The 12,074-nt window shown below is 40.7% G+C and overlaps 1 protein-coding gene across 4 annotated transcripts in view; it reads left to right on the top strand.

The window, feature by feature from the left end:
- Positions 1 to 12,074, top strand: part of LOC140928146 (piezo-type mechanosensitive ion channel component 1-like) — a 54,427-nt gene that overhangs the window by 3,215 nt on the left and 39,138 nt on the right. For 3 of the 4 annotated variants that reach the window (XM_073377858.1, XM_073377859.1, XM_073377856.1), the window contains exons 4-13: positions 223 to 411; positions 957 to 1,226; positions 2,258 to 2,399; positions 2,870 to 2,896; positions 4,344 to 4,546; positions 5,761 to 5,909; positions 7,321 to 7,729; positions 8,868 to 9,047; positions 10,262 to 10,354; positions 11,530 to 11,586. In XM_073377858.1, the coding sequence (XP_073233959.1) occupies positions 223 to 411; positions 957 to 1,226; positions 2,258 to 2,399; positions 2,870 to 2,896; positions 4,344 to 4,546; positions 5,761 to 5,909; positions 7,321 to 7,729; positions 8,868 to 9,047; positions 10,262 to 10,354; positions 11,530 to 11,586 (1,719 nt within the window). The remainder of the gene's footprint in view (positions 1 to 222; positions 412 to 956; positions 1,227 to 2,257; positions 2,400 to 2,869; positions 2,897 to 4,343; positions 4,547 to 5,760; positions 5,910 to 7,320; positions 7,730 to 8,867; positions 9,048 to 10,261; positions 10,355 to 11,529; positions 11,587 to 12,074) is intronic. The other variant, XM_073377857.1, reaches the window with a different exon arrangement.

Here is a 12,074-nt window from a genome sequence, read left to right as displayed (position 1 = left end):
ATAATTACACATGGGAAAATCAATGGCAGAGCTACAGTAAATATTAAAATAAATATATTAGGTAGTCGTACTAATCATAGTTTTAGGCTAAAAAAAGCAAAATGACAAAAAAAAAAATGACGGTAAAAGAGCAAAGGTAAAATAAATAAATAAACAAATAAATAAATTGGCGAAGTTCAATTGCTGGTTAACACATTGTCTGTCTTGTTTGTATACCTGCAGTCCCTGATGGCAGGACCTGGCCAAACAAACTACAACACCCTTGAACGCCTCCCTGAGAATGTTGTTGCAGAGGAACCTGTTCAACCAGTCCGTGAGCCAGATGAATACCCAGGTGTGCAAGGAACTCTGGGAAGCATTATGATGTTCCTGATGAGGCAGAGCTACATTGCAGCCCTCATTATAATGATGGTAAAGTTGTGTTACATCTAGTTGAGTTCGAGACTCAGAATTTTTGGGTCGATTATTGAAACAAAGTTTAAAGCCGGGTTAAGGGATCTAGCGAGTTTCCAGTTATTAAAGCAGCTTTTACCTTAGACCTCGTGTCGAAGACCCGAAATTATCATGGTTTACTAAACCTGATAATGTGGTAATAGAATGGAAGTTTCCAAAACTTTTAGTAACTCCAAAACATCTCGAGAGAATTCATATTAACTTTGTACATAAAAAAGGAAACTTTACCATGCCATTTTAGTATTCAACAGTAAGATCTTTCATTGTAACCGTTTAAAACTATGTAAGAGATTTTTATGGTTTTACCGTAATGTTGCTATGTTGCTTGTAATGTACAAGAAGCGACCTTCATAAATTCACTAATACATGTAATTAGGCATTTGTTTGAAATTTTTTTTGAAGGGTTAAATGAAAAAGTGTTCTAGTTTTGTTCCCCCTAGTGTGAAAAAGCTGGAAACAGTCTTGAGCCATATTCAAACTCTGATCAACTTTGTTTCTTGCAGGCTTGGAGTATTACATACCATTCATGGCTGACATTTGTTCTTCTTCTATGGGCGTGTCTTATCTGGATCACCCCATTCGCACGGTGGTTCTGTATGGTCTCCTCGCCGGGACTTGTGATCTATGCTGAGTTGTTACTTCTTGTCCAGTATGTTTATGGCCTTCAGCTGACTGATGATGAGTTACCACTGCAGGACCCCACTGGAACATTTGATTATGCTGAACTGGGACTGAAGAAATGGCAATTTCCCTGTCTACACTTGGGTGCTCAAGTAAGTTACTGTACATTGTGTAAACTTGCTTATAAACCCTGGATTTACATCTTTGTATGGGGTTTTAAAGGGCTTATAAACGGAGGGGCTTATTTCCTAGGAGGTTTATAACCAGAATAAAAAAGCGTTTAGAAATAAGCTAAAGCAGTGGTGATGAAAGTACATTTTGCATTTACTAATGTTTAATTCAGCTTCAAAATGTCATAAACGTGGAGGCGGCGGTGGTGTGTGTTTGTGTGTTGGGGTGGTGGTGGTGGGGGGGGGGGGGGGTGGTTTTGGGTGCTTACATGTAGGGTTAGGGTTAGGGGGTGGGTGCTTACATGTATAATCGGATGTAATTCATTGTTTACGGGTAGATGTGCCTCTAACTTGGAGGGGGGACCAGGGAAAGGGGGCTAACAAGCGTTAGTTAACAGTATGTCATTAATGCCATGCAACTGAGTTTTTACCAGCCTGTGGACCAGTCGTGTCCGTTTTCTTTGAGCCAAGCAGGAGAGAGAGGGAGGAGGGGCGCGGAAGGAAACGATAGTTTCCTTTCGTTACCCCCAGCACCCTGCATCAGTTTTTTGCTTCTTTTCACCCCATGCTCTCACACGTCGCCTGCGCGTCTCCCGTTTGTTTAAAAGAGAACGCAAAAGGACTGCTGCGGAGGCTACATTTTTACACAGAAGTACCATGTTCTTCTAAAAGAAAATAATTGTAAGGTGCGTTCCTGACAACCTTAGCTTCACTGCTTGACGTTAGACATTTAAGCCAACAGACTAAAGGACTACTTGCCGAATAGACTACGATTCCACAGGGATAGTTGAGCGAGCGAAATACGCGCGCGAACGCGCGGGAAAATTGACGCACGCCAGGAGAAGCGAAACGGAGAGGACGGAAAGAAAATGGGTTGTGGTTTTCACGCGCGCTCGCGTATTTCTTTTTCTCTATAATGCCTTAAGAAAATGATGGAGTACTTATAGTCTACTGACAGAAAGGCCTCTCAACCTACACTTGTAACATTCAAGTAAACCTGTGGTTTTTCGTAGACCCTCTTTACATGGGTATTCTGGGTGACATTACGACAGCATATCAGAGAGAAGAAAATGAAAAGAAGAGAAAGGGAAAATGAAGGATCGCTTCCACTGAGAAACCTTGCACATCCATTTTTGAAGGCGCTTAGGAAAATGTGTAAGTATCCAATGTATGCACACTGTACATACATGTTTTCAGTTTTGTTTGACTAAAATCAGAGATTCTTAATTCGTTACCATTAAACGTAATTGCATTACTAAATGTAAGAACAAAGAGCTGTTTGGTTTTATAAATAAAAGTCGTAAAAATAAGTTACCAATTAAGTGTACTTTTCCCGAGATAACAACGCATGTACAGCTTTATGCTGTTAAAAATATGATAACCTGATTCATTGTTCCCTTTTGTCTTGATAAATTAAAATTGAACTTCGTGGTCTACTGTGTTTATGTCCCTTGAGCTTCACAATCAAGTTGAATTTTAATACTTCGAAAAAAGTCTTATCTCAGTACTATGTTAGCGCATAAATGGACTAATGGAGTTTGCGATTGTGATAAAAAAAATAATACATTGTAAATTTTGTTCTTGTTAACACTTGCTAAAATATGTGCTTTCTCTTTAAACAAAAGCCTCCTTGGGAACATCGTCTTCCTCAGGTATTAAAAATAAATCTTACTGCTTATTTCATTTACATTGAAGTGCTTGTTGGTTAAATATTTTTTTGAATTACTTTAAAATCTTTAAAGTTTCATTTATGATTGTTTGAAATATTAAAACAGTAAATTCAGTAGTCAAATTTCTTAGAACCCTAAACTGATTTTAATGGTTATTAGTGATCTAACTTAACAAGATTTTGGTGAAACAATTAAAAATGTATAAACATTTAAAGTAAAATAAGTCATAAAAAAATTTTTCGTATGTAATGTTAATGTATACTAGTGCAAATTGTTATGATAATTGAATATGAGTATGTCCAAAACCTTTCTTTGACATGCAGCTAATCAGTCTCTTATATGGAGGTGGGGAACCCCAGGTTGGTGAGGTAACCCGCCTGTCTATATAATCTCTTCTTTTAATTTGATCACGTTTACATGATAGGTGGGTGACCCGCCACTTGTCACCTCACCTACCTGGGGTCCCCCACCCCCACGTAAACAGGCCCTAAGTTGCAAATTAATTTCGTGGTGTGCGAACGGTGCCACCACCTAATGACGTACATTGTAATGCAAAGGATTGGATGACCTACAGTCGAGATACAGGTGGTCCATACCTCCCGCCTCCCGTACCCCGTCCGCCCGCCCCCTATTCTCCTGGGCTCCCATCCCCCTTTTCTCTTTCACCAGTAGCTGATCAGTGATAATTTTCTTAATACTGGTGCCACCACCTAATGACACATTACAAAGGATTGGATGACCCACAGACGAGATACGGGGGGGGGGGGGGGGGGGGGTCCAAACCTCCCGCCTCCTGTACCCGTCTTCCCTCCTATTCTCCTGGGCTCCTATCCCCCTGTCCCCTATCACACCGTAGCTAACCAGCGATAACTTTCTTAACCCCAGTGAACGTCCAACTTTGTGTACTTGTCATGCAATTAAAGGTGAATGACTGCTACCTTTGCGTAAAACGATTGTTTCTCCTTTAGTCGTTTTGAGAAATTTCTTTGCACTTTGCCATTGGTGCGTTCATTACAGATATATTTACGCTGGAAAACATCTAAACTGCGGCTACTTCTTTCTTCTTTTTTCTGCGTTCGTACTTTAAATATAAGCTGAGGTCTTGGTCCTGGTGATTCGAAAGGTGTTCAGCACTATCCACTCCTTGAATTTCTGTACAGTGGATAATGCAACTGGACAGCTATTTATCTGGCCGTCGTTGTTCAAACGCTGGACAGCGCTATCGGAGACCCATTGCGTTATCCACTGGATAGAAACTTGTCCAGTGGATAGCGTTATCCACTTTTGAACTACTGGGCCCTGGTGTATAGCGCTATCAAGCTCTCTAACGACTGGAACCTGATACTGTAACTGAAACTGAAACTGTACTATTGATCATTGCCATTGTCGTAATGTTTTGCGTCTTTTAAAATATTTACACACAATTTAGCGGTTAATGAAGAAGGCGATGCCCTGGATCCTAAAGCCTCCGATGACGCAAAAGCGCTCATGATGTGGGTAAAATCCGTGCTCGCAAAGTACTGGATCCTACTCTGCTGTGGCGCGTTCTTATTGGTCGGTTTGCAGAACGAGGTGTCAGTTTATCAGATTGGATACATGGCGATATTCCTGTTTATACTCATATGTTATCAGGTAATTGATCATTTTACAGACTGGTCTGTAGTGTTATTGTTCTGCGGTTTTCCACTGTAGTCCAGGCCTTATCGTACATAAAAGTATTCCTTTTAATCTTGTGACTTATATGTGACTTATTGAATCCTACGCGTTCGTCCTGTTTGATCGGAACTACAACAGAACTGACCTTGAATATGGTCGATAAGTTAAAGAGCTAGGACTCCAGGCATAGCCACAAATTTTCCCCCAAAATTCCGAGTTTTGTTTTGTTTTGTTTAAAGACCAAGTGAGGACAGCAATAGAGAGATTAAGAGTCACGCGTTTACGGCAAACAGCAAACGTCAGATTAAAGTTGATAATTTCTCAAAATGGAAAGTTAGCAAATGAAAGCTATCTAAAACAATTCTTATTTATTTGGTTATTTATTTAAGGATTAAAAGCAACATTAAAAACATGACGCTTCGGCGACGACATGTCACCATTATCAAATGCAAATGAAAGAGACTATGAACCGATATATACATATATAGGAAACGAAAGTGTGAAACACAACATTAAATTTGAAGAACAAAAGAATGAAATAAATAAGTCAAAAGTTTTGCAGGAATGGAGTCGGTATGAGTGTTTAAGGGTGGTCTCTTCTCTTTAATTAACAACATCTCATAATTAAAATGAAGCACTCAAACTTTTCGTCGGCATTTCTGGAGGATCTTAAATTCACGTTTGCCGTTTGCCGTAAACGTGAATAGCGCCCTTTCAAAGTATCCTGAAATAAATTCTCAATTAAAAGATCGTCTCCACAAATTCAGTTATTTATTGCTTGAAAGCGTGGGGGACTCCATACTGTTAAGAGTCCTATTTTTCAATAAGATTGTCAAGATCGAGTGCATACTCTTACGGGCTGCCATCTTCGTTTCAAACGTATCGAGGGGATGGGCGTCGGGGTTTTGTTGCGGTGGTGGGAGGCAAGCCGTCCCCCACCCTCTGAGTAGATTTGATACTCTTACCTAGGCCAGACTTCGTGCATTTGAAACCAAGATGGCTGCCTGCAAGGGCAGGTGCTCGAAAAATATCGGACTGCCAGAGTCTAGAATCCCTACGTTTTCTAGCCTTTCCGAAACTTTTAAGTAGCTAAACTTGGGGAGACACCCTTTTAAATTGAGAAGTAACATCTTGGGATACTTTGAAAGGGAGCTACTGTTTATGGTCTTAATGTTTTTGTTTGTTGATAGATATCTATAGCTACATGGAGACTGATTCTGCGTCCTCTGTGGTGGGTGATGGTAATCTACTCGATATGTATCTTGCTGTTGATATACACTTATCAGTTTGACAACATGCCTGTGTATTGGCATAATGCCACTGGACTATCGGACCAATGGTAAGTATTTAAATCCCACAAGGATGATGATGAATTACCGCAGATCTAAAGTCTTAAAAGCCATATTTTTATGACAGGTTTGGGCAGCCTTATCAGGACTACACTTTCGACGGTGGTTTTTTGTCCTAATAATCAGTAGTGATGACCATGTTTTAATGTTTCTCCCTTTTACGAAGTGGATTTCAATCGCTGGTTTCAATGCAGACCGGTTTGGATACAACAGCGCGGAAGTTATGCTCCGTGACTTTCATCCAAAAGGACACACTTAGGGTTACATCGATAGCATAAAAATGTTTGTGTTACCACCTTCTTTAGTATTGACAGAGCAATTTTAGTAATAGATGTGAGTGGTTAATGGCGGTCATTGAGAGGATCTAAATTTGTGAGCACCCTCACCTACTGTATGTGTTTAAGACGCATCAGCAGGGCTGTCACTAAGGGCCCGAAGGCAAATTTTCAATTTCCAAACCTGTTGAATAGAAGCACCGTTCGTAGCCCACAAACCAGTCAATCTTCGTCATAGGAAACAAGAGGAAAATTCCCCAAGCCCCAGGGACGAGGATTTGCCTCTGCTATTACAAGAATGATCCCCTGCAACTCTCATAGGAAACAAGGGGAAAATTCCCCAAGCCCCAGGGATGGGGATTTGCCTCGGCTATTACAAGAATGATCTCCGGCAACTCTCATAAGAAAAAAAAAGATAATTCTTTGAAATCTTAGTGACAGCCCTGCTGCCTTAGTATAGTAGTCTGCTGTTCAGTAGTTTGTGCGTTAGCGTGTTCACGTTCTAGGATTTCATTCAGTCGCGCATAATTGGAAACTAGACACAAGAAAAATAGTGTTTCAAATTTCACGCTTAACGTCTGATGGGTTTCGTTAATCTGGTCATTTGACGCCTGAGAAGGTTACGTACCGTCGGTTGCATCTAAGCGTGGATACGAGACAAAAAACATGTTCTAGTAGGGTGCTTGACATGACGTGTTTTGCCGCCAAACATTGAAGTTTGACAGCCGTTAAAGCAAACTGTCGCGCTTAAGGTAAGATGTTTACATGTTTTTGATCAGCGTGTTCCATTCGTATTTCATTTTTCTCAACCTTCAGGCATATTTCTCGTTCAGAAACAGCACCCTTGCCTCCAGAAATTATTCTTAACGGCTAAGAATTCTTGCAAAGAACATTGTGTTAAGCGAAAATAACCCAAGTCGACAACAGGAGCCTACTCCAAACTTCGAATGTTTGGCGGCAAAACATGTCATGTTTGCACCCAGTTAGAACATGTTTTTTTATCACGTGTACACGCTTAGATGCAACCGACGTTCGTTGTACTCCATTTTTAAGTGTAAGGCCAACTGGTAAACTTTCTTTGAGATCCGCCGAAAAATTCACTTGCCTTTTCTTTGTTTGACGTCAGGTTGTACAACCTTGGTCTTCGTCAACACACCAAAGCCAGTCTGCTGCTAGAGCTTCTTACTCCCACTGCCTTTTCAATCGTCATTGTTATACAACTACACTTCTTCCATCGTCCATTTTTGGCCATGATAGATCTGCGAGTAAGGCCTCACTCCACATCTTACCAATCGTCTGCCAGAAATGCTGTAGAACCCGAGAATGGCCCCTCTACCTCACAACAACACGAAGGTGCCACGCCTTCAGAGACTCCGAGGGAGCATAGGCCGAGTACCCAGAAGTCCCTTCTGGTTGCGGCACTTGTCAAGATTGCCAACTTTTATAACGAGTTAACGGTGTTTCTATGGAGAGTTGGCGAGCTACACATGTTGAAAATTGTGAATTTGACGTTGATCTGTGTGGTGCTCTATCAGGTCAGATTTCGTTTTATGTTCCCCTTTACCTTATTGTGGTTACAGTATATAGTATACTATCGAGTGAGTATAAAATCCTCAGAACACCTAAGTTGCAGTCAATATTTTATCTGAGTCCAATATAGTCTGGATAAGTTGGCTACAGCGCTTTTTTCGCGATTCACTCCAACCAACGGCCAAATTAAGATTGATCCGCATTTTGGCGAACACCGGACTTTGTGTGCGCTGAACAGAGTTAGGTAAAAAAATACCCTAAAACAAGGAAAGTATTAAAAATGTTCGTAAGTGATAGCAAGATTAAGGTCAAGGAAAACTTGAAAAGGTCATAATGTATTGATCTACCCAAGGACACGCGGACGAACGTACGGTCACGTGACTACCAGAATTTCTAGGGTGGATACATGTAGATAACCAAATTTTCTTTGCTACGGGGATCCGCTCGCGAGCGCGTGGAGCTTCGCTAGAAAAAGTCACGGAAAGTCATGGAATTTGAAGAGCTCAAAAGAGCGCGAACCTTTTTTGTGTAAAATATGTATCAGAAATTAAAACTCGTCAATGAGCTTGCGAAACCTACTTTTTCGTCTTCAAAACACGCGAATTGGCTGTAAAAAATGTCCGCCGTCACGCGCGGCCAATTTGACCAGTATGACGTAGAATTATTTGTAAGAATGTAGAATAATTGACTAGATGGCGGCAAATTCGAAGGATCGTCTTTGTCGAAAACTCCCCAATTATCTTCAGAATCTTCATTTACTTCAATTCGCTATACTTTCGTTATAGTCAGTTTGATCGCCTAATTCCACAAAACACTAAACAATGACCTGAATCAGAAAAGAAGGCTGAGTAAACAAACTGGCGTCACATGACGCCATCAGCCTTTCTTTCATCCTTCACTCGTTCCCAGTCTCTTTGACAATTCTAAAGGGGAAAAGCAGTTTTGGATGGCCAAAATTCAAGAAATGTTTTTTGAGACATTTCTAAAGTTCAAAAAATATTGTTGATGAAACTTATATATGGACCAAATTCAGTTTGAAAAAATTTCGCGCAATATACACTTTAGTCTGACTTCACTTCCTAATTTGCCAGACTTATTTTGACCTTATTATAATCGTCTACTTTCATGGCTTGTTTCTTCCAGGTGTGCGCGATAAACGCAGTTATCATCATCCTGCTTGGCATATCCATGCCGTCTCGTCTTCTTCAAAGAGCTTTATCCTACTGTTTTCTAATCTGGAGCTCACTCGTGATACTGAGTAAAATGATTTATCAGCTAAGATTTGTGCAGGCGGATTTATTCCAACACAATTGTACTGACCAGGTGAGTTTAAACGTTTTAATTTACAGGGGTAAAAGTTTTTTGAATACGAATAGATCTTGGACCTACCGAGAAAAGAAAGAAAAACAGGTTTGAAACTTTTGTCATTCCCAGGCAGCCTGGTATTGTGAAATCATTTAAGCTACAGTCTAGGTCAGAATGTTGGGACAATTTGTCTTTCATGAATGAAGATTGTAAATCAACCCCCCTCCCTCACTCCCTGGACAGTTTTGGGTTTTAGTAGCGAAAAACTCTGGTTTTTGACATCCATTTTGTTCAGGGGGAGGGAGTTGGGGAGCCTTGTTTAGGTCGTGTTTAGGAATGTGAATCGCTGGTTACTTGCAAAATCAGTACAAAAAAACACGAGAGAAAAGGGAAGCATCCCCAAAGCTTTTGGCGAGGATTGTAGTGCAGTCTCCGAGTCGTTATTTTGCGATTGCAATTTCAACGACCATGGCGGTTCACTTGAGCTGATGTGAAGGACCTGTTGGCCACTTTCAGGCTGGGTGTTGAGACTGGGTCCGAGTTGTGTTGCATTGCACTCTGGGACTGTTATGGGAGGCAAATTTAACAACAGGCTATTTCCGAGTTCCAAAAACTCTCGCTTTCTAAACGAGGCTAATTGCAAAACCCTTGTTTTGAAAATGAGTTTTATTTGCATGAGCATTAACATTTTCATGTGAATAGCTTCGCACTTAGCCTCGCTTTACAATGAAGCCTTAGGGCAACTCGGAACTGGCCTATTGCACTCGTACAGTAAAACCTCGATATAACGAACCTCTGTACGACGAAGTCCTCGGTATAACGAACGATTTTCTTTACCCCAGTAATAGTAAAGTATAGCCGACTCTTTCTTAACGGACACCTCTATAACACGGACACCTCTGTAAAACGGACACCTAGAGTTGGTCCCTGCCTTTCTTAGCTCCCTCTATTTGACTTTCTCTAAGATGGACATCTCTCTAAGACGGACAGCTAGTGCCGGTCCCAAAGGTGTCCGTCTTACAGAGAGTCGACTGTATATGAAAAAGAACCTCGGTATAGCGAACAAACTTTGCTAGTCCCTTGGCCCTTCGTTATTTCGAGGTTCCACTGTAACCGGCAATAAATAATGTTTAATGGCACCAGCTTCACTGTACGGGCAAATAGATTTTTAAAACTTCGTAGAGCTCAGTGCTAGACTTCTGAAATAAACTCCTATTTTTTTTGGTCTTCAGAGTTTGCCTCGACCATCTTCATTAAATCACTTTATCAACAATGCGTTGTGGGTTGGATTCTATAAGACAGACAGCATCTCTGAAGATATAAAGGTGAGAAATCATTAATTTGCATCGCTTGGCGTTCGTTATTTTAGTTACGCTTTTCAGTGTGATGACTTTTCAAGAGTTTTATTTAATTTCGCGTTACTTCATTGATGCAATAGGTTGAAACCCGAAAAAGCTACAATCGTAGACAAAAGTCTTAGGACACTTTTGCAGTTCTGGAGCGTTTTCAAGTTTACACAGGCCCAACCCCTCTCCTCCCCCCACAAACAACGTTGGACGCGTGTATCCAGAATTTTTCCGGGTTCCAACTTTGTATAAGGTAAGGGGCGGGGGGGGGGGGGGGGAGGGGAAGCTACAAGAAAATTTCGAAAAGGATGCACGGTTTTATGGCGGAAAACAGAAATTACAGAAAATTATGAATACTGCATTACTTTCCCGATGACTTCTGTCAATGATTGTAGCTGTCAGCCAGCTGGCGACATCAAAAGGAGATTTAGAATCACGTCTTCGGCAAACGGCAAAGAAAATACAAATACAGATGACTTTATTGATTGTCCAACACAGGGGTTTCAGAATCAGTTCACAAGTATTAAAATTACAATTAGGTATAAGAATTTACAACATTGATCAAACAAGAGATAAGAAATAAAAATATCTAGTTAAAATAGAACAAAAAATAGTCTTAACCCACGAGCCCTGACTTTTCCAATAAAACATGTTTTTGTGACAATTTAAACTGGGAAAGGGAGAGCGAGTTTCGAATGTTGCTAGGTAACGACTTCCAAAAGGTAGTAGATCTATATACGAGTACGAGCTCCCCTGAAAACGCCTGCGTGGGAGGCTAATCTCTATGCCGCTTTACTTCTTTAGCTGCCCCGAAGAAATTTTTCAGCTGCTTTCCCTGGGCCAGGACCTGGTACCTATTTTGTGCCTCGCTAAATCACGTGGATGATCACGCAGTGAAATCTTTCTCCCTCCCCCGCTCCCTCCCTTTTGGATGAACTCCTCGTTTGTAATTATTTGCTAGCTTAAAATATGGTGTTGTGTCAAAATGATGCGAGTGCGCGCAGAACACAGTTCATTGTGTAAATTTAACGTAGGGAATAATCAATAATCGAAAAAGAAAACAATTCTTGTGAATACAGTGCTTGGTAAATCGTGACGTTTTTACTCATTGTTTTGTAGTATAAAACTAACATTTGTCTCCGTTTTAATGCTAGGGATACCTGTTGATTGTAATAGTCATCGTGTTACACGCAGTCATTAAACATCATCAGGTAAAAGTCAAAACAAGTCCAAAAATAGACCCCTCCACGGTTTTTTCGACTTTTGGTAAAGACCAGTAAGCGGATATTCATTGACACTGCTGGATAGAGCGTCTTAAAAGTAGTAAATTTACCAAGTTTAACGGTGATACGTCCAAAGCGAGCTAAGATATTGCTCCACAAAGTCACGAAATTTTACAGACGTTTGTATCAACGAATCACCTTTAAACTTTGCAACTTCACTGATTTTTACGGCGTTTTTTTAGCAGTGTTGACGGATTTTCTCTTTTTGGTCCCAGTCAGAAGTTGAAAAAAAGAAACCCGAGGACGGGTCTATTTTTCGACTTTTTCGATTTTTTTTTTCGTTTAAAGCAGTGACTCTTTTTTCTCGTTATAATACCGTGAACTTCCTTTCATAAGCCCCCCCCCCCCCCCCCCACCCAGTTACACGTCTATTTACCCCGGATATAAGCTCCCCCCCTCTAGCTTGTATTGAAATG

The sequence above is a fragment of the Porites lutea genome, chromosome 2, assembly GCF_958299795.1.
Source record: "Porites lutea chromosome 2, jaPorLute2.1, whole genome shotgun sequence".
NCBI classification, from domain to species: domain Eukaryota; kingdom Metazoa; phylum Cnidaria; class Anthozoa; order Scleractinia; family Poritidae; genus Porites; species Porites lutea.
Note: the sequence above shows the minus strand (reverse complement) of the source record. Positions and strands in the feature narration are given on the sequence as shown.